This window comes from Drosophila virilis, chromosome 3 (assembly GCF_030788295.1).
Source record: "Drosophila virilis strain 15010-1051.87 chromosome 3, Dvir_AGI_RSII-ME, whole genome shotgun sequence".
Taxonomy (NCBI): domain Eukaryota; kingdom Metazoa; phylum Arthropoda; class Insecta; order Diptera; family Drosophilidae; genus Drosophila; species Drosophila virilis.
Genome location: NC_091545.1, coordinates 15,581,318 through 15,603,596, shown reverse-complemented (window position 1 = coordinate 15,603,596; position 22,279 = coordinate 15,581,318). Strand labels below are relative to the sequence as shown.

Genomic DNA, 22,279 nt, shown 5'->3' with positions numbered 1-22,279 from the left:
AAAACGGTGTGTGGTGTGTATTTTCTGCGTTGCCCAACATTGAATTTGACATCTGGCAACGCTGTCAGAAAAACGTTATGGATTTAAGTCTTGGCTGTTATTTGTTTACTTTATTTTAAAATTATAACTTGAATTCATTGCATAAATTCGCGTACTTTAGTTCTTTTTTACCTATGTAAGGAATATGTTATTATTAGCATAGGGTTTGGTTTATGTTTAGAGCATATTCATAGAGATTTACTTTTTGGATTTTGTGTCCGACTACGGGTTTCTATCAATTGTAAGGCAGACAGTGCAGTCCAAGTAGTATTTATTTAAATATATATAGTATGCTGCTTATTTTTTTTTTTCAGTAATTGCTCCGAATTTGTTTTTAGTTAGAAATTCACTTTTAATTTAGTTTTCCTTAAAGCGTGTTTGTTAAGTTACCTAACGTATTAGTTTCCTTGTTTTTTTTTATAATTTAGCATAGTATATAATTTTTAAAAATGTTTTCTTTTTCATTGTTTTAACTAACGCTGAGTGTAGTATACGAGTGTTAGGTAATTAAAGCTTTGGTTTTTTTTTTCTTTTTAAAGTTGTCTCAATATGTCAATTATGTATATGTTTTCGTTCAGACTACGCATTTCTTGCTAAATATATGAAACATTTTCTCATTCTAAATAAAGAACCATAGGGGTTAGGAAATAGTTAACTTTGTTATTATTTTTGTTTTGTTGATAAGAGCTGCTAGTCATTGATTAAATTATATAGAAAAATGCTGTTGCCAAAAGTGGTTTGTCAGTTAAGAATCAGTATCTGTATCATCATATAGATATATATATATATATATCTTCTTGCGCTGCTTACATGCTAAGAATTGACGGAACTTTAAAAAATTTGACTGCTGTTCGTTTTAAAATACTATAATAAATATTGTTATTGTTTTTCTTTTCTTATTGTTTGGTATTCAAAATATTGTATTGTATTGTTTGTTAATCTTTGTTCTGTTCAGTTTAGGCATAAAGTTATGCTGTTATTTAATTTGAATGCTGTTTAGTTTGTTCGTTGCACTTGGTTAACTTTAGTTTTGTTTATTGCTTTAATCCAAATGTTTATACATATCTTCCAGTTGGGGCTTGAAATAGCTCTTCAGCTGCGGCCGCTTGGCCTTGAATGTGGGCGTCAGGAGTCCGTTTTGCACTGAAAACGGATCGGGATGCATGTAGATATCCTTGACCTGAATTCCAATGAATTGACATGATATATATATATATTTATTGCATATCGTTCGATTTTGTATATAAGTCTTAAGCACCTGTTCGAATGACTTTAGTCCACTTTGCTTGCCCCAGTTGAGCATGTCATTCATGATCAGTTCCTTCACATTCTTATTATTGCACAGGACGGATAATGTGCCGCGTACATTGTTTTCCGTGGCCCACTGTTTCAGGACATCGACATCAGGTACAACAACAGCGATAATGCAGCTCTACGTATAACAATTTAATATAATAATGTATAAACAAAATTATATTTTCATAAATTGAATTTAAATTTAAATCACTTTAAATATTTTTCACTTTCATTTATCAGCATTCTCTTCAAATTGTTGCCATTTCCACTCATTTTCCACTTTTAAGTATGGTATTTTTTGACAAAAATTCCATGTTTCTTGAAGTATTTTGAATTAGAAAATTAAACGTTCACCCACAATTGATTGTACTTGAATCCTTTGCATCTATCTAGTCATAATCTTTTCACAACTTAGATAAATTAACGAAACTAACAAAGCTGACTAAAATCCTCCTTTTATCTTGATGAGTTCGTACTTTCGATTGCATTTACGTTGATATCTAATCTTAGACCTTACCCCTGTTGGACTTACCTTTAAGCTTTCGCCATAGACATAGACTTGGTTGACATATTGGCTCAATGTGTAGATATTCTCAATTTTCTCGGGCACAATATACTCGCCCTGGCTGAGCTTGAAGATGTGCTTGCGCCGATCGATGATGCGCAGTGTTCCATTGGGCAGCCACATGCCGACGTCGCCTGTGTGATGCCAGCCCTCGGTATCGATGGCCTCGGCCGTTTTCTCTGCATCCTTGTAGTAGCTGCAGGTGCACACGTTTATTAGAAGTAAGTGCCACAATTGGAATAGCTGGCTGCTTACCCGTGGAACACATTGGAGCCGCGCACGCAGACCTCGCCGGTGTTTTGATTGGCAAAGTACTCCATTTCGGGCACATCGACCAGCTTGACGGCATTGCAAGAGACGGGCGGACCCACATGATTGGGCACATGGTCGCCCTGCACGGTCAGCGTTATGGCGCCCGTGCACTCCGTCTGGCCGTAGCCCTCCAGCACCAGGCAGCCGAGGGCGCAGCGCATGAAAGTCAGCACATTGCCGGCCAGCGGCGCAGAGCCGACCACCATCAGACGCAGATTGCCGCCGAAGGCCTGATGCACCTTCTTAAAGACCAGCTTGTCCCAGCAGCCGTTGCGGCGCAGCACGCCGCGCGCGATCTCCTTCTCCTTGGCCTTGAGTGCCATATTGAAGAGGCCGCGCTTCAGACTTGAGGCGGATATATCGTTCTGTATCTTGTCGTAGACCCGATTCAGCAGACGCGGCACGGCCGGCATAACCGTGGGCTTCAGCATCTTCAGGTCGTTGGTCAGCTCCTTGATGTCGCCGGAATAGAATCCGACACAGCCGCCCACATAGTAGATGCCATTCTCGCAGCAGCGCTCGAACATGTGCGCCAGCGGTAGAAAGGAAATCATCACATCTCCGGCCCGGATGCGATGATCACCCATTTGCAGGATCACCGCACAGACGCCGGCCACCACGTTGCCGTGTGTGAGCATCACGCCCTTGGGATTGCCAGTGGTGCCCGAGGTATAGCAGACCGTGCACAGATCCTCCGATGTGGGCGGCACCTCTGGATGATTGCCCTTGGCGCCGAGTTTCTCCACATCGATGAAGGAGAAGATCTGGACGCCACGACTGCGCGCACGCTCCAGTGTCGTCTGGCGTATGGGCTTAATGGAAACTATGATCTTCAGGCTGCGCGGCGCCTTCTCCAGCAGCATGGACGCCTTCGCATCGTCCTCGACAATAATAATGGACATTTCCGTCTGGCGTATGATAAAGGCACAGGCATCCGGGCCCAGTGTATCGTACAGAGGCACCACAACCAGGGAGAACGAGTAGCATGCCTGCTCGTACAGTATCCATTCCGGCCGGTTCTGTGAGTAGATGCCGATCAGCTGCTTGGGCCGTGCGCCCAATGCCAGCATCCCGGAGCCAAAGTTCTTGGCACGCAGCAGCGCCTCATCATAGTTAATCCACTGTAAAACGGAATACTCATTAGCCAAAGAGTGTGGAGCATGGGATTGGATATTCGGCACGCACCTGATAGGGCGACGTGAGGGTCTCCCGCCAGCCGAGGCAGGGTCCATTGTTGGAGGCGTAGGCACCTTCACGGAACGTCTGGTACAACGTGCGCACATTCTCTGTGATGTAGGATACAAATTTGCCATTCTTGGACTCCTTGTAGAACTTGGAGACGTGTATTTGTTCTGGACCCTGCAACACAGTTGGAAACAAACGGAAAAAAAGAACACAAATCGTGTCGCATGCAAAATGAGTGAAGGATTTGAAGAGATTCTCGATGGCAGAAAACAGACTATGAATAGTCTGATGACTGTGTCAGGGCAATGTTTAAGTCAATATGGTATTATTCTAGGATTATAAGTACATTATGATGTGCGATCTTTTGCTAAATGTTCTTTCCAAAAACTGTTCGTATAGCCTTTTTATCCGAATTAAAGCCCAACTATTTGAATCGATCCAAAGTTTTAAATAATTCGAGAGCCTTAAAACAAACCAGTTATCCTTGAATCGAACCACATTCTCGTCCAGAAATATCCATGGAATTACATTCCTAAGCGATCAAGGGCTTGCGAATCGGAATCTGTTTAACCATATTTCTATATACATATATAAACAAAACCTGGACTCATGAATGTAAAAAGCCAGGCTCAAGCAGGGCACCTAAATGCAGGATGCTGGTTCGATTCGCAAACTGAACTTGCCCAGAATAATATTAAAATTATCATGGTAATCTAGCATTCAAATTTTTGTATATATATGTTGTATATATAGAATCTAAGTTTCCCTTCAATATTTTGCATAATTTTGCGCGATATTTTTTCATTTAAACTGGATTTGTTCGCTTTGCCTAAAGTATTTTATTATCTTAAAATAAAAATAGTTATAAGAAAATCCTCATTTTATTCTTTAAGTATTCCCAATTTGCCTCAAAGATTATCTTTGCGCTTAGTTTTTGCTATTTTCCTTTTTTTTGTCTTACATATTTTTCTTTTACTTCAATAAATATTAATTTACTTGAAACATTAAATAAATTGTGTTTATTTTATTTTGTCGCCGGCCAAATACAATTTCGGACAGACGTAAAAACAAATTGTTTTGCGGTTTTTCCAGCCAATAAATCTGTTTGCAATGATGGACATAAGCCAAAAAGTGATTCTAGTTGATGTTGGAAATTCAATTGGCATGATCTATGGTTTATTTTGGGCCGAAAGCATAAAACCATCAATCGCCAATTAAAATGAGTGCGAAACGAACGTCAATCGGAGATATAGTAGGTGCAAAGTGCGATCGACTTAAACTATATTGCAATAGGCCACTTCCTTTATGGCGAACAGCTGCGAATAGAAAATTGGACTATGGCAAGTGTGTTGAGGCATGAAAATGGTATTCAAAATAGACCAAAGTGCCCGATGGCTTTTAGGGGGAACCTGATTGGGCTAGTGGGGGGAGGGTACTTTTAATACCCTTGCAGCCCGCTTATAACTTTGTCGTGAAATTTGTAACGCATAGACGGACACATCTCTGACTCCAACAGGCTTGTTTCTTGTATGAAAAACTTTTTTGTTTATCAAGATATCTTAACCAAACTCGGCATTTATTAGTTTTACTATGCTCCTCATATATTTGCAAAATCCTATCAACATCGGACCACTATATCATATAGCTGCCATAGAAATAATCGGTGGAAAAGTAAGTTGTTGTATGAAAAAGTTTTTTATTTATCAAGATATCTTTACCAAACTCGGCATCAGTCGAAAAGAAGGTTCTTGCATGCAAACTTACTAATTTACTATTTTCTCTGTGCTTCTTAGAGCATTATGAAAGGATTGGGTCTGCAAGGGTATTAAATCTTCGACGTGCCGAAGAAAGCCCTTTTATTATGGTTTTTGTTTATTTTGAATGAGTTTAAAAATCTGGTTGGTTATAAAACTATAATCATAATGCGTTGGCTTTTTAAGTTAGAATTGCGATATCGATTTGTTTAGATGCGAATAGATATTTTTGAATGAAAATAAGGCTGCCTACCCCTAGGGGCATGCCACGCCTACCCTGTGCTGTGTGTCTAGCTGCGGATCGTATTTAAGCTGGCCGCGGGGTAAGGGAACAAAATATGTGTGAGAGTAATAAAAAATAAACGAAAAAAAAAAAACACAAAGATAAAAAGAAGCAAAAAATAGTTTTTGATTAGTTTGGCGTGAATCTTCAAGAAAGCAGGGTTAGGTTTGGTTCTTTGTTTTATTTTGGGTGGGAAGGGGGAATTCGGAAGTTGTTTGGGCATATTGATTCCCAGTTGTGTTTACCTTGAGCACATCGCTCTGATTGTTCAGTTCGATGGGCACGCGCACGGTGGTTATTTGGCCGCAACAAGACATTGTTTTTGTTTAAGATTTAAACACTATAATTCACAGGTTTATTGCTTTATTCGACTTTAATGCCCGAATTTGTTTGAACAGATAGAGAGCGAGCTCACTTTTATATATATATATATATATATGTATATATATTATATATTATTCAGTTCAGCAGACGTTGTCGCGTTTAATATGCACATTTTCCAAAATAGCTGCAAATCGAATCAAAGTTTGCGATTTTTTTTCTTTCTCTACGTTCTATTTATTTATATATTTTATTTTAATTTTTCGGATCAAAGGCGAATTATAATTATGGCGCCTGCTGTCAATTCCGTTCTCAATAATTATTTAATGCTGTCAAACTGCACCCGGCCGTAGCCCTAATCCCCAATCCCCAGCCCCCAGTTCCCAGTTCCCAATCGCCGACCCCGCCCAGACTCAGTCGATATATCGACGAGGCGTCCGACTTTTGGTTGGCCTGCCCCAAATGTTTAAAAATAGTCGTTCTGTTGTTCTGTTGTTATCTTTCGGTCAAAACACACAACAAAAAGAGAGGCAACAACACACACAAACAACACAATTTTAATAGATAGTCAAATATTTTGCACAACTCAAACAGAAACAAAAAAATCCGTATATATATATATATATATAGGATCCGATGCTAGAACGGGCCTGAGTCATGGGAAAGGCGATTGCGGCTCGTTGGGCTGCCTCTGAGGCATTGGAAGTTTGAGTAATATCAATGGGGCATTATTATTATTTGAAATTATGGTAATTGTAGTTGCCATAAAAATGCCATAAACTATGGCTAATGCGGGCTAATTGTGAATGGGTTCAATTTGTTTTTGATCCGAACCGAAAAATAATTTGGAAATACTTTTCAGCTAGCCTCAGCCTGATAAGACCCTAAAGATTGGATATATCTAAAACTATTTGTTAGCTGCGGTAGAGCTCAAATATAGCCCGAATGTTCGATATGAAAATATCCAGGGATTGCAATATTCTCAGTAGAACGGGCATTTGTAAACTTAAAATATACTTTTCTTAATAAAAATTGAGTCCAAAATTAAAAAGTAATTTCTAGAATAGTATAAACAGCCCAATTCTCCTTTTCTTCTCTCTCTAATAATATCAGTTTAAAGTCCATAATTTTATAAATAAACAGCATTATCTTAAGGAATAGTTCAAATAATTTATTTTATTTATGGCATCTTTGCGTAAATTCAAAATATATTTTCAATTTAATTTTTCAAGATTTTTACTTTCTTCACAGAGTCTTCCGACAGTTTTCCAATTGAGTAAGATTGAGCGTTCGTAAGACACAAGACTGTCCGAATTTTGTCTAAGTTCCTACAAAGTAATTGAATTTCTGAAATTCCTGATGTAATGCTTGTTATTAAAAGAGCAGCACTTGAGTATTCCAAACAAATAACAGCAGCTGGCCTAATGCATAAATGATGAGACATTTCTAATGGCTTCTGCCCATTTGCCCAAAATGTTTCATTGCCAGGCTTCAATTAAACGCACATGGCAGTGTTTCAGTATTTCGGCACACCGTTTATTTAGTAAACACCTAGAGTAGCCTTTGCACCTGTTCGAATCGCAAGTTAACTGCAAAATATAATTTATTACTAATTAAGCCATATATCAACGCGAATTAGAAAGAAAATGATTTCAACGATGCGATTAAAGCTGATTTTTATGCATGTTTCTCTGTTTTCATTTCTGATAAGTTTTCTTTCATTTTACTTTTTGTTTTTTTTTTTTGTTTTTTTTTTTTTTTTTTTTTTATAGATCGACTGGGCGGTGGCCTTTCGCCCGTATTAGTAAAAACAGCGTCGCGATCTTGAACTTGCGCGGTTCGGGTTTACAGGCCCAGGCAATAGAGCGAAGACATCGGCACTTTGACACTTTGACAAATGGGCGTTGAGCATTTAAATATGTTATTTTCTCAATATATATATATTTTTTATGAATTCAATTTTTTGGCCCGCGTTTTACGTAATGATTAAACGACCGTATTTTCGTCAATTTGTTGCCACTCGTATGTGTGTGTGTGTGTGTTTTTTGTTCTTCTGTTCGCTTTATAATAATATTTAGTATATGCGAGCTATTATTTATATACAAAAAAAAATTGAATATATTGCGTGACTTATACATATATATACGATATGTACATGTTGCTTTTTGTGTTAGCAGACGAAATTCTATTTTATATAGTTTTTCTTGGCTGCTTTTCTTTAGAGCAGATCTCGACGACACGATGCTGAATTTCGGACTGAACGGCAAATCTCGTGGCTAAAAATGATTTTGGCTAAAGATTTTTAACAGTTCGCCAGCCGAGAGAACGTCTGAGTGTTTTATATCAAATCGTTGGCTATTTCGGAGATGGTTTCTGGGAAGGATTGCGGAGGGGCATGCCTAGGAATTTTATTCGTTTATAGTTTTCATATTAAACGGTTTTGCCGTTCACATATAGCTTGTCTTGCCATTATTATGCCCGCTTCTTGGCTTGATCAAGATGTCTCCTCCGCCTCCACCCGCCTGCGATGCTCTGCTATGTGCACGCGATCTGCGATCACAGGGGCTGGCATGTGACGTCGTCGTCGTCGTTGGGGTAGGTGGTTCCGATCGGGGGTTATTGGCGAGGGGGGTTTATGTTAACATGTTTGTGTCAGGGAATTTGGGTTCGAAGGCCCTTTGATGTGCGGGCAATATGATTTATGATTAATAACAGGAGCAAGGTATTGATTCCAATTTTAAACTTAAATAAACATAAAAATTATTTGTTTTGGTTTCATAAATGAATTTGCTGCCATGTGGTGATTAAAAGAATTCACATTTGGTAAGCCTTTAATCCTGTTAAATAGGCATTTTATTGCTGCATTTAACTTTAAACAACTCGTTTTTAACCTCACTTCTCGAATTCTAATTCTAAATGATTTGTACAACACTTAATCGATAACTCGCACGTTCAATTCTAACCTCAAATAATCAAGATAATTGTCGAGTCTCCAAGGCAAATTATGATTTGCACTGATTGTTTACGTTTCGCTTCATTACGCACACATAAAATTAATTGCACATTCAAAATCAATTGACATATGTGATTTATTTGATATTTAATAAGCAACCCAATTTGCATTTTCGCATTCGTAATTCACACAACATTTTAAATGAGAATGTGCCAAGTGGGCGCTAGAAATTACCGTTGCATCGGCAGACAGGTTGTCCCTGTCCTGTCACTCAGCTGTAAATATGTGCATAATTATATTACGTGCACATTTCCTTATTGTATTGTGTTTGTGTGTGTGTGTGTGTGTTGTGCTCTCTGTTTGTTATCATTCGTTAATTGCGCGGCGTTGCCACCTAGTCGGATTATATGCTTTGTGTGTGCAGTAACGGTATTTATTGCTTATAATTTATCGATATCAGCTGCTTGCGGCCATTTTTCCTGAATTTCGCGCCATTGTTGTGTGCTTATTGCTTGTGTGTGGCTAAATTGTTTGTTTTACATGTCAAAATCTGTGCGGATATTGTTTATTTACAATGAAATAAACAAAAGAGAAATGAACTTGCACACGGTCAAAAGTTAACAATTGTCGGCAGTGTCAATAAATGCATATTTGCCAAATGTTTACAACAATTTGCATACATCGAACTATTATCGAATTAGCAACAATTGAGCTGCAGCCGACTAATTAAGGCAAAAGACTATACCAATTGAGCCATGACATGATTTATGGCACGGCACTTGATAAATTATTAGCAAGAACAGCGACAACGTCAACGAAACATGAATATTGCACATTTTGGCAAGTGGCATTCGTATAGGCCGACAATTGGAGCGTGGGATTTGAATATTTGCACCACGGTAGCAGACGCGTCATGGCAAAAATAGACCAGAAACCAGAATAGAGCCAACAAATGGCTCACAATGAAAAATCCAAGTGAAACATCATGTGACGACAACAGCAGCAAACTAGAAGCAGAGACATGTGTACATCAAAGGCCGACCAAAGACTTCTGTTTTACCTCAACAAATAAAAAATCAAGAACAAAAGCAACTAGCTAGAATGATGTATAGTCAAGAGTGCTCGACTAGCAGATACCCTGTACCCTGGGACTTATATAGATCGTTTTCAAATAAAAATATAAATGAATGTAGATTTCTTTCTATTTATTAATCGATTTCTAGCCTGTTTTTATCGATAACAGCTATAACGTCTCTCTAAAGTATTCAGTTCACACTTCTTCTGCTTGAAAACTCTTATAAATAGTCTCTGAGATTGTCGCCAGCGAAAATGTCTCATGCTCTGCCAGTTATTGGATCAACCTCATTTGCTGTGGCAACAGGGTATCAAAATAGAAAACTTAAGGTAAACAAATTGACAAATTGATGATGTAATGGCCGCAGTGGCAGTGGCAAGTGGGTAATCGAGCAAAAAAGAATAAATAAACTGCATTAAGGCGGTGCATTCTTACCTCCAGCAATGGTGATTGATTTTCCAGAGGCACTAATGGTTTTTCCGGTATTGGTCGCGTTACCAGGTAATAGGCAATACTGGCCGCAACGCTGGTCAGGGTCAGCGTGCCCAAGGTTCCGCCAAAATAATACAGATACCCATCGATTTCGTCCACTGCAAAAGGCCATTTGTTAAAAATTACAAGCGCCAGTTGACGAGTTATTGACATAGGAGTAATTCACATTTTAAAATATACAAACGGGAAGGGCTATCTTTGGCACGCCGAAGACTTAATACCCTTGCAGACCCACACTTTTCATAATATTTTTAGTGGCTTGCCCGCATCTAAGAAGCACAGGAAAATAGTCAATGCCGAGTATGGTTAAGATATTTTGAAAAACAATGCAATAACCTTATTTTCGACCGATTGTTCCTCTGGCAGCGATATGATATAGTGGTCCGATGTAAATAAGATTTTCCACAAGTGTAGGGAACATAGTGAAACTCATAAGTGGCGATTTTGGTCAAGATATCTTGAAAAACAAAAAAGTTTTTCATACAACAACTTATTTTTAAACCGATCGTTCCTAAGGCAGCTATGTGATATGGTAGTCCCATGTTGATAGAATTTTGCAAATATATGAGGAACATAATACAATCAATAGGTGCCGAGATGGGTCAAGATAACTTGAAAAATAAAAAAGTTTTTCATACAAGCATCTTCTTTTCGACTGATAATTCCTATGGCAGCTATATGAAGAAAGATTTACTAACTAAAAGAGTATATCGTATAGAAACAGACAGGCGGACAGACGGAAATAACGACTCGTCTGTTGATTCTGATCAAGAATAAAAATACTTTATGGCATCGCCAAAATCGAAAACTTTTGCATGGGTATAAAAAGTATTATATAAAAAGGTGGAATATGAAATTCAGACGTGTTAGTGTGCAGAAAACTGGATATAAAAATACTACAATTCTTTTGGATATATTTTCATAGAAATCCGAGATGATATCCTTATTTAAATGAGGAGCTACGTTTCCTTATCAAATTCCAATATCGTAAAGTGAATTCTTAAGATTATCGAAGCTTGGCACTTGGTATACTTACAGAAATATGAAAAATTGCTGACTATGAGGTGATTGATATAGGCTAATACCGATTTCTCTGGCGTCATTATTGTTGTTGTTACTGTTCTTTTTTTGTTTTTTTTGTAATTGTGTGTTGTAGTTCCTAGTTATACCTGAGTGTACGATACGTGTTTAGCTTAATGATTGCCCACAAAACTTTGCCTGCAATGAAAACGAAATAATAAATCAATACAAAATGCATACGTCAGCTAAAATTTAAATATAAATATGTATGTAAGTACATATAGAATTTCAAAAACATTTTTCGGCCCCAACAAACTTTCGCCGCATCAGCGAGCATAACAAAAAAAAACGAAAAAAAAAGAAACAAATGTCCAGCATAAGTTATCAATTTTCCGCCCAAATAGACAATTTATAATTGCCATTATTACAATAACAAGCGATTATAAAACGCTCATATTAATAATTGTATTGCCTGCAATTTCCATATATATATATATATAGGGGGGAGAGAACATTAATCCAATCGTTTTTAGCAGGCAATTAACCTGTGCTCGGATTTTGAATAGCGCACGAAGCTATATTTAATATTAACAATAAAGCTCAGCTTCTAGAACAAATAGTATAACAAATATATATATAATTGAAATGTGACGGCCCGTTGTCTATAATTCTGTTTATGTTTGCTCAAAGTTTCTTCTCCGACTGCAGCTGTTACTCGCCGAGGCAAATAGGTTAGACATATGAGATAACTTTGTTCTATTGCCTTTATCTTTGAAATGTTATGTACGCAATTGTCATCAAGTACTTAGTCGACGTGTAGATACCCTATATAACATATGTGCCTAGTCTTTTTCTTGGTTTCCATTATTTTTGTTAAGAGAAATCTTCTACTTACTTTAAGTGTTTTTCTATATAGTTTTTGTTTTTTCTTTAAATCAGAAAATATCTAGAAAATATATATTGCGGAAATAGCAACATTATTTGTATCATCCATTATTATAATGCCCAGACTCGACAAGTTTGATATCTTAAAAGATATATCATATATACTATAATATGGATTAATATAGTATAAAATTAGCAATTTAAAAATACGAGTAGATAATAAGTTCTAAATTTATCACATCATGAGCGACGCTTTAGATTGATATAACTAGATAAATTGTTGAGCAGGTTTTGCGAAATTCCCAGCTAACATGTTTCAAAGGTTTTTCCGGAAAAACAACAAGCTCATTTATAATTTATGTCAATGAAATCAACTTACGATCAGCTGCAAATGCTACAAAGCTAAAGTTGTTGTAAAATTCTCTAGATTCTCTAATAGAATGCATTACAGCCCACCTATTCATAGCAGCTAAGATATTTAGGTGCTAAGATATGTGAGTACTAATAGCATAGTTCAGACCTCGCTACCTTCAGTGAGTCTTTGTGGCTTATTTATTCATGTTTCTCCCTTCCGGCTGGAGCAGCACAGCCAAACGGTCTCTAAGCTCCACTTCTGGCACATCCCAGCGAGACAGAGCTGATAATTGCATACTTATATGGTATATACATATATATATATGTAGAACTTGTTTGTATATAGACCGATTGCAAAGCGGACTTTATCAGCGTGAAACTGAAACTTTGCACTCTTTTTAATGAGATTATGCACTCGAGTGGCGAAAGAGCTAAGAACGGACCCATTGTTGTCCCACTGTCTGGAGCTGAGGAATTATGCAATGGCACTTAGCCAAAGGCCTATATTGATTACCTATGCTGAAGTTTTGCCGGGTCAAGCGGAGCCAGTTAAAAAAATAGCAGGAGCAAGAGGTAACCCAGCAGGAGAGAGTCGGGTCTCGTGCTCGCTGATTGCGAGGTCAAGGCAGTTCCAGAGGCCTTTGGTCTCTTGTATTGTTACATTTTAGTGTGTTGTTGTTTTTTTGGCAACTGCATTGCGGCTTGGGGAGCATTGATTTTTCACTGAATGGAATGGGCGAAACACGTGCGTTTAGTACGTGTGCAACTTACCACGGCTGAAACTTGCAGTTTGTTTATCAGAGCTGATATTTGTAATGCATTTCGGGATTTGGCAGCTTAAAACCAAATGTCCATAAATAAATGTTGAAGGAAAATCAATGAATTTAACGTATTACACGGTTAGACGGCGGCACTTCTTACAGAAGGCGGCACAGGGAGGAGCGAACACAGAACCAGAAACCAGAAAGTACAAACCAAACGTTTCGAACGACTAAACTGAACTGAAACGCAGAGCCGCAAGCCAAACAAGAGAAACCTACCTCGACCGAGCCTCAAGCCAAGACCCAAAGTCAGTTTAGCTCGGCTCGAATGGCCAATGGAGCGGCGGGGCATGCGTGCATCGACGACGGCGACGCTGACGGCGACGGCGACGACAGCGGCATGAATGAAGCCGCGAGAGCAGCAATGACAGAGAGCAAGAAGAGAGCGAGAGACGGCGCGTAAATTGCTGAGAGGGACAACAGTCAAAACAAATATTTTCAAGTCAATTTTAACCGGCGGACAAGCGGCTAAAAGGCAAACACGCTACACGTGCAGCGCCAGGCTGAGGCTGGCAGAACGGGAGAAACAGAATGAAAGGAAGAGAGAGAGAGAGACAGAGGGAGCGATAAGAGGCGGTAGCCATGGTGGCGTGGGAGTATTGACTGCTGTCTGAGCAAAACTGGGCTGTGTGGTGGGAAAAGGGATGCGTTATATCGTGTGCATGGGAAAACCAACACTGGGGTGGATTTGCGTCTGCTAGCCGTTACTCGTGACGCATTTGCTCCTGCAGAGCGAGGGGAGTTTCAACGAAATCAAATTGTAGCAAATAAAATATAAATAAAGCAATTTTATATTAGTTGAGTACGAAAAAAGAAAAACTAGTTATTTAACAACCATTATGCCCCAATTGTTATATGTATATGTATACATACAAAGATGAATGGAAAATAACATTTTTAAAAATACTTACATCTGATTGCAATAGCTCACTTAATGCCAAATTCTTATCAGGTTTCAGTAATCCCATTTAATAGACCTCTTATATATCATGCCAAGTTCGTGTGCGGAATATTCATATCAAATTCAATTTCCGTCTATTTACAGCATGTGCATGGGTTGCATAAGACAAGCCGGTTTTTATTGAGCGACCCTCGCATTTGGCTGTTAGCGCGAAGTTGTATTTAGCTTCGCTTTGGGTGACCTTTTTGACAGCTGTTATTTTGGCTCAAGAAATCAGTGGCCTGATTTAAAACAGATCTATTAATATTTAAAATTATACCGTAACCTTTTAGACCGCTATAGCCTAAGCCCCAATCAAATCCAAGGCTGCAAATAATATTTGCTAGCCAGCCTGGCGTCAACCCAGCAAAAGTATCTCATGGATACGTACTGCAACGTTTTTGTGTGGCTGTCTTCAGCGCTGGCCCAGTTATGGGGGCGCCCCAAAAAAATGTAGCATACAATTGGGCTGTTTGTTCAGTGCCCGGACATGAACCCCACATGTTTGGACTGGGAGTCGGCAGCTATGCGGCATGTGTGGAACGCACAGTACAGTGGGGCCTGGTTCTTGTTATCAGTGAGAAGTGACCACAAAACGGGACAACCGCAACTTTCAATGAATGTTTACAAATGGCACAAAAAAGCTTCAGAATGTTGTAAATATAATTTCAGTTGTTAATCGCATTCAGCTAAGTAGTTGGGCAATTAAAACGCTCAGCTGAGCCAGATTTGTGCGAATGGTCAGCGTCAGCGAGGAGGTCATCGAGATCGAGGATGCGCTCAGCTCCGAGGGCAGCTTTGCCAGCACCGTGGCAGGACAATGCTGTGGCCCAGAGCACGAATTGGACGATCGGCAGGCAGTGCAGCTAAATGATGTGGCTGCCACAGCCGAGGCCAAGGGCAAAAATAGTCCCAGCGAATTATCCGGTGGACATAACTATGCGACTAGCAAAAATGTAGCCGAGGGTAAGTGGAACACTGAAATATGGATGGGTATAACAAATATAAAGCTCGAAAGAGCTTTTCTATCAGTTCACAATCAGCTTCCAATCAACTAATCTAACCTAACCTCAATTGCCAATTACGAAATAGGAATTCCCGAGTGGAATAACAGCTGAAAATGGGTGAAAAACTTATTTTGTAAAGAATTAGTTAAAGTCTTAGAGCATAAACTAAAAACATTAAGTTATTTTTGTTACCTCTTCTAAATCTAACCTAACCTCAATTGCCAATTGCGAAATACGCATTTCCCAGTGGAATAACCGCGGAAAATGTGGGGGAAACCTTTGTTTTGTAAAGAATAAGGTTAAGGTCTGACTTTTAAACTTTCAATTTAGAAGTAAGAACAATAAATTAATAACTTTAAAATAATTTTGAACCTTGCCTGAGCTTGGATGAACAAGCGTGTACTTAGATGTATTTTGGATAGAATGGAAAATTTATATTAAGATTTTTTGCACTTACAGGTCTGATGGACATAGCCCTGCTCTCGGCAAATGCAAATCAGCTGCGCTTCCTGATCACCTACAATCATGAGGCTTCCACGTTCTACTGCAGCCTGGTGCTGGTCATACTCTCGCTGGTGCTCCAGGTGCTCGTGGGCATTGCATTGATCTTTAAGGTATGCCAATGTGTTATATATATATATTGTTGTTTGTTGAATTCAGCTAACAGACTCGGGAGTCCATCAACAGCGCCGCCTGAAACGCTGCCGCAGTCGACGATATATGCGAACCAACGAGGGGCTTGTGATGGGCGTTTTTCTTATCACTGTTATCAATGTGCTGCTGGCTGCATTTACCACAACCGACGGACATGCGAATTAAATTATTAAAATGCTCTCCCCTTTGTGTGTGTGTGTGTGTTTCTTTTTACAATTAAATTGTATTTACAAGTTAACAAGGAAAAAAATTGTTGTAAATGCGTTGGCAACGATCGATAGAAACCATTCGCCAGCCCAGCTAAATGCACTTGACGTATCTGACGTACGATATCTCAGCTTTATATATGTAGACTTAGGGATTAGGGGGCTCGGATTGTATAGCTTAGCCCGAGAACTCCTTCTTGACGCACTTGGCAATGGTGCTCAGCTGCATGTTGGTGGTGCCCTCGTAGATGGCGCCGATCTTGGCATCACGATAGTATTTCTCCTGGGGGAAGTCGCGCGTGAAGCCGACGCCGCCCATCCAGTCGATGCACTTGGTGGCCGCACGCTGGGCCACCTCTGAGGCGTAGAACTTGGCCATGGCCGCCTCCTTTAGGAACGGAACGCCCGCCTCCTGCAGGCGCGCCGCATTGTAGGTGAGCAGGCGTGCCGCCTCGATCTCTGTGGCAATCGTGGCGATCTGGTGCTGCATGGACTGGAAATTGTAGATGGCGTCGCCGAACTGTTTGCGCTCCAGCAGGTACGGAATGGTGGCATCGAAGGTGCCCTGGGCCAGGCCCACCATCTGGGCGCCGATGCCGATGCGGCCCTCGTTCAGGAAGCCAGCGGCATACTTGTAGCCATGTCCGAAGGTGCCCAGGATATTCTCCTCGGGTACGCGCACATTGTCGAAGGTGATCATGCAGGTGCCAGAGGCGCGAATGCCCAGCTTATCCTCGGGCTTGTTCACAATCAGACCGGGAGTTTCGCGATCCACAATGAAGGTGGTAATGCCACGATAGCCCTGCCAAATATAGCATTGAGATTGGGATTAATTATGGATTCATGGCAGTTAAATGATGCGATATACTCACATCCTCGGGCTTGGCATTGGCAAAGACGAGGAAAACGCCAGCAACATCGGAGTTGGAGATCCACATCTTGGTGCCATTCAACACATAGTGAGAGCCATCCTTCTTGGCCACAGTCTTCAGTGAGAAGGCATCGGAGCCTGCGCCCGGCTCCGTCAGCGCAAAGCTGCCGGCATATTCCTGGGCCAGTTTGGGCAAATACTTTGCCTTCTGCTCGGCATTGCCAAACTTGATCATCAGCGAGTTGACCAATGTGTTGTGAATGTCAACGAAAGCTGCCACCGCCGGATCGATCTTGGACAGCTCCTCGACCACGATGATGTTGGTCATGAAATTGCAGCCGCTGCCGCCCAGTTCCGTGTCAATCTCAATGCCCATCAGGCCATTCTCGAAGACGGCCTTCACCACGGACGGATCGAATTTGTGCTCAAGATCCATTTTCTTGACCAACGGCAGGATTTGATCCTGGGCCAATTTGGCAACTGCAAACGAACGCAACAATCCAAAGATCCATCAAATAAATATATAACGGCCATAAAAGCTCTTAATTTATTGACTCTTGTTTCTTTTATTACCCAATGGGAGATAAGCAAAGATAAAACTTTTCCACGAAAGCTTTCGAGCTTTTCTAGTCTTAGTTCAAAAAAGCGCACAGTTATTAATAAGATCGGTGAGCTTCAAATAAGCTTTGTGTTTTATTTATATTCCGTTAAGGAAGCTTTCTAACAAGCTTTAAAAGTCGTTAAAATAAACTGGTTCCCATAACGCTTCTATTTGAGTGCTGCTGTGTGCGCGCATGTGTGTGTGTGTGTGTGTGTGTGTGAGAGCTTGTTTTATTGCTGTGTGCGTGTCTACGCGTGTGTCCGCTTTATCAATAATGCCGCTGATTCTCAGCTCGTGTGGCGCTCTCTCAACGTGCCGCTCTCTCTCTCTCTCTTTCTCTCTCTTCCGATAGTTCTGCCTGCGCCTACATACATACACCCATCTATTATACATGTACATACGTATGTATGTATTGCACATTTTTATTGTTTTTTATTGGTATCTCTGAGACATTTTTATTTGACGCGTTGTTTCGCTCGGAAAGCCAACAAATGCTGCTGTGGACACCGTGCACACGCCCACTTTGCTAACTAATGCTAATTTTTTTTGCCATAGTTGGAAAAATTGATTAATTAATAGCATTTATTAATCTTTTATTGTATTTGCAAACTAACCACCTGAGAGTGCATGCACTAGCTGACAGCTGTTGTCCTGGCGCTGTCCTTGCGCTCAGATGGTGTTAATTGAGTTAATTTAATTTAAATTGCGTATTTGCCTAACATTTTATCAAGTATGTATGTATGTATGTACATATATCATTTTTGTTTGGAGGCAACTGTACCGATAAACTGTTCTAAAGCGCTTACGTTTTCTTTTTTTTTTTTTTCATTTTATTGTCAAGTTTCCCAAGGTGTTTTCCTGAAACTGGTTTACCGCAAACACTGGATCACTTTGCATGCTGTAGTTGTTACGCAACATTTTGATAAGTGTATATATGTACATATATGTACATCAGATCATGCAACAGGTCGCACCTTGAACCCCCTCGCCCGCCTAATGCAATTAATATTTAAATTTGTTATCTATGGAAAAATAAATACATACACATATACATATATATATATGTCAATTCTCCAACTAGGAATCAGCGGTACATATTTCAGGACTTTTACCTCCCTCCTCCACTGACTCAACTCTCTAGGCGAATTACGCGACCAAGTGCCTCGCACATCCGTTGCCCGCGCGCCACTAGAACAGTGGACACAATGGGCGGAGGCGTGGCACAGCCGCATTATTTGCTCTATCACAAGTGTAACGCTGTGGAGTTCATGTAAATTACAACTGAACAGCTGACTGACTTGTGAACAGATCCCAAATTGATAAAGGGAAATTTATTAGAAAGAGAAATGATCCTTAAAAACCCTCAACGCGCTCTTATCTTTTTCTTTCCTATCTCTCTCTCATTCTTCTTTCATTGCTGCCGCTGCCCACACTCGAACATGCGACTCTTCAGCCAACTCGAGCTTTATAAAACATTTACTAAGGCAGCAACTTAACGCGCTGCGCCAGCGACGTCCAGCCAGCTACGCTGTCGAAAACAAATGCTGTTAAAGCGGCTGCGACGCAACTATTTTTAGCGCACACATACACACACACAAACACACACACTCATACCCCTCAGTGCGGTGTTATGTTTATTGTTTTTTAGCCGCGTCGCAATTGTGGAAATAGTAGAACAAAAAGTGAAAATTGAAATGCAAATATTGTTTGTTGTCTTCGCGTGTTTGAAATGTGTATAAATCTTGAGTTATATAAAAAACAAAATAAATACATCTCAAAAATGCCACGTTGGCAGCAAAGAGAATTGTTATTTAAAAGAAAATTAAATCAAATAAATTAAATTAAATATTTTTATGATATAAACTGATTTAAGGCGTTTTGCCACGTTTAGCTAAGGATAAAAGCTGCGCAGAAGCAAATTGTTATGCAAGGATACAGTTATCCTTGAATAACGCTCCTTCAGCTAAACTGAACTTCAAAGCGCGTTTAACAGTCGAAAATTATATAACTGACCGGCTTTATTGAGTAAATTGATTAATTTAAATAAATGCCCGCAAACACCATATAAAGCGCTAAGGTAGCAAAAAATATATATGTGTGTGTATATGCATGTATATATACGCACAAGTACATATACATGCATATTTATATTAATGCGTATATGTATATATACGTTATACATATGTATGTGTGCCATACACACAGGACATACACATATTTATGTTAACGGATATGTCTGCACACGCCATACGTCATATGTAATGTTATATATATGTATGTACATATACATATACGTCATATGTAAAATTATATATATGTATATGTGCTGAAAATTCATTTTTCATTCAATTTTTCCACAATCGTAACTAGAATACGCTTATCTTCCATCTGGCACACGCCCTCCGCCCTCACACGTCCTCCAGCCCACCGCATTGTCAAACAAAGCATGTACAGTTTTTTTTTTTTATCAGCGCGCACACACATACACATTTTTTTAGAAACCGAATAAAAAAAAATACTAATAAAATGCATTAATTGTGCTGGCCAAATGGGCAGCTGTAACTTAATTTTTATAATAATTAATAACTAAATACTAAAATATGCGATGATTAAATTACGTAACAAAAACCGATGTTGAAAGCAACACAAAAAAAAACTGATCTAAAAATTATTTGTGCACCGACTGCAAACACGCTAACTTAAGAGGCAAGGGCTTAGCGTACATATTGTATATAGTATAGCCTAGTGGCAGGACTCACCTGTCTCCTTCATCATCTTCTCGTCGTCGGTGAGGTATGTCAACGGGGGAGGCAGGCCCGTCGCCGAGGACATGGCGGCGTTTTGCTGACGTGCTGCATTGGCCAGCTATAAAAGACATTCAAAGAATTCAAATTCATAATTAGCTGGGATATTTGTGGAGGCGTGGCATTTACTTACCATACGCATGGGCAACTTCTTCAGGCTGTTCATCATCTTGTGTATGAGTATGTGTATGTGTGTGTGTGTATGTGTATGTGTTATGTACTGAAAGCAGTAAATTCAATCAACCTGAGACACTGAAAACTGGACACTATTTTGAGCTCTTCCCACGCACAACTGCTTCAGTTGACTTCTCACGCGCGACTAATTTCCAATTAGGCTCCAGTGGCAGATTTCGGTTAGCGATCAGTAAGAAGAAAATCAAGAATTAAAAAGCTCTCAGAGCACAAACTCAACACAGCAAGTGTGCTCAAAGCGTGCGACCGTTATGCATGGTACGGTGCTTTTACAAAAAGCGTGATTAATGTGTTTATAAAACATTTTATGTAGATCAACACTGATAAGAAAGTATTCCAATCAACACTAAAATAAAATTATTATTAAGAGTTTTCATTTGCGAAATTAATTGCGATTATTACAATTATTGTTAATATATATGTTATTAAAAAACTCAACTATTCAACAATTCCAATTCATTTTTTAATTCCTATCCGAATGCGGATGATGTACATGTTATGTACGCAATCATTGCCACTTTGTGTGGCAACGCTAGTCGACAGTGTTGCAAAGCGTATAGTAACCATTTTGAGTACTCAATTTTGACATTTCCGCCGGTCGCAGCTGTCAAAATTCTTTCTTTTCGTTGTTGTTACGACGGTAGTTTGGTGTAAGTTTCCATGTTCAATATAATTTCGCATTTGTTCAGCCATCATTGTTTATTTTGGCGAGTTAATAATTAAAATGTGTAGTACACGCAGTGGCACACACTATTTAAGTGAAATTGTGTCGGTTTTCCTCTGTTTGATATGTGAATATCGACCCGCGAAAATAAACAAATGCAAATTATGAGCAAATGCAAAACTTTTGAAATTTTCATATAAATGTTGCTAATCATTGCAATTGTTTAACGTTTCCGTAGCCAGCACAACCAACCAAGATGAAATTGAACAAGTTTGTGTCGTCGTCGCGCAGGAAGAACCGCAAGCGTCACTTCCAGGCTCCCTCACACATCCGCCGTCGCCTGATGTCCGCCCCCCTCTCAAAGGAGCTGCGTCAGAAGTACAACGTGCGCTCTATGCCCATTCGCCGTGACGACGAGGTTCAGGTGATCCGTGGTCACAACAAGGGCAGCCAGGTGGGCAAGGTGGTGCAGGCGTACCGCAAGAAGTTCGTCGTTTACATTGAGAAGATCCAGCGTGAGAATGCCAACGGCACCAATGTCTATGTTGGCATTCATCCCAGCAAAGTGCTGATTGTTAAGCTGAAGCTCGACAAGGATCGCAAGGCCATTTTGGAGCGTCGCAGCAAGGGACGTTTGGCTGCATTGGGCAAGGACAAGGGCAAATACACCGAGGAGACTGCCGCTCAGCCCATGGAGACAGCGTAAATCTCCCAAGCACCCCCAACCACAACAGTAACATGTGCAGCAGCAGCAGCGCAGCAGCAGCAAAAGCAACAATAACATCCAATGCCAACGCCACTGTTTACAGTTTTTACCGTAACGCTTAGTGTCAATGAGAAAACGAAATTGTGTGAAGTGTGAGAAAATGCCGCAATTCTTTAACAATAAAGAAGAGTTGAATTTTCCCAATATTTGTAAATTACAAATCTATTTCTTTTTCATTTGCCGCGTCAGCGCATCAAAATTTCGATTTTTAGCAATTGA

At 39.8% G+C, this 22,279-nt stretch overlaps 4 protein-coding genes across 7 annotated transcripts; 2 read left to right on the top strand and 2 right to left on the bottom strand.

Moving 5' to 3' along the window:
- Positions 1-82: 82 nt before the first annotated feature.
- On the bottom strand, positions 83-13,537 carry LOC6623555 (long-chain-fatty-acid--CoA ligase 5). 3 transcript variants are annotated; one of them, XM_032435198.2, is made up of 8 exons: positions 13,306-13,537; positions 11,312-11,493; positions 10,219-10,373; positions 3,398-3,571; positions 2,156-3,333; positions 1,868-2,096; positions 1,298-1,471; positions 83-1,219 (listed from the first exon to the last, which is right to left on the bottom strand). In XM_032435198.2, exons 2-8 carry the CDS (start codon positions 11,376-11,378, stop codon positions 1,082-1,084), a joined length of 2,115 nt encoding a protein of 704 aa, XP_032291089.1. In that variant the 5' UTR covers positions 11,379-11,493; positions 13,306-13,537; the 3' UTR covers positions 83-1,081. The 3 variants fall into 3 exon arrangements, with proteins under 3 accessions (XP_032291089.1, XP_015031342.1, XP_015031343.1); XM_015175856.3 differs by lacking the exons at positions 10,219-10,373; positions 11,312-11,493; positions 13,306-13,537 and adding exons at positions 5,680-5,942; positions 7,911-7,984; XM_015175857.3 differs by lacking the exons at positions 10,219-10,373; positions 11,312-11,493; positions 13,306-13,537 and adding exons at positions 5,428-5,463; positions 5,680-5,776.
- A 1,429-nt stretch (positions 13,538-14,966) lies between these two features.
- NijB (Ninjurin B) lies at positions 14,967-16,845 on the top strand. 2 transcript variants are annotated; one of them, XM_032435205.2, is made up of 3 exons: positions 14,968-15,261; positions 15,762-15,916; positions 15,990-16,845. In XM_032435205.2, exons 1-3 carry the CDS (start codon positions 15,033-15,035, stop codon positions 16,119-16,121), a joined length of 516 nt encoding a protein of 171 aa, XP_032291096.1. In that variant the 5' UTR covers positions 14,968-15,032; the 3' UTR covers positions 16,122-16,845. The 2 variants fall into 2 exon arrangements, with proteins under 2 accessions (XP_032291095.1, XP_032291096.1); XM_032435204.2 differs by having other exon boundaries at positions 14,967-15,261; positions 15,762-16,845.
- LOC6624036 (short/branched chain specific acyl-CoA dehydrogenase, mitochondrial) lies at positions 16,142-20,770 on the bottom strand. Its single transcript, XM_002047555.4, has 4 exons — positions 20,572-20,770; positions 20,394-20,499; positions 17,035-17,513; positions 16,142-16,964 (listed from the first exon to the last, which is right to left on the bottom strand). The coding sequence occupies exons 1-4, from the start codon at positions 20,605-20,607 to the stop codon at positions 16,341-16,343; spliced, it is 1,245 nt and encodes a 414-aa protein (XP_002047591.1). The 5' UTR covers positions 20,608-20,770; the 3' UTR covers positions 16,142-16,340.
- A 361-nt stretch (positions 20,771-21,131) lies between these two features.
- On the top strand, positions 21,132-22,221 carry RpL26 (ribosomal protein L26). The gene is made up of 2 exons (XM_002047554.4): positions 21,132-21,280; positions 21,533-22,221. The coding sequence occupies exon 2, from the start codon at positions 21,551-21,553 to the stop codon at positions 21,998-22,000; it is 450 nt and encodes a 149-aa protein (XP_002047590.1). The 5' UTR covers positions 21,132-21,280; positions 21,533-21,550; the 3' UTR covers positions 22,001-22,221.
- The last annotated feature ends 58 nt before the right edge of the window (positions 22,222-22,279 follow it).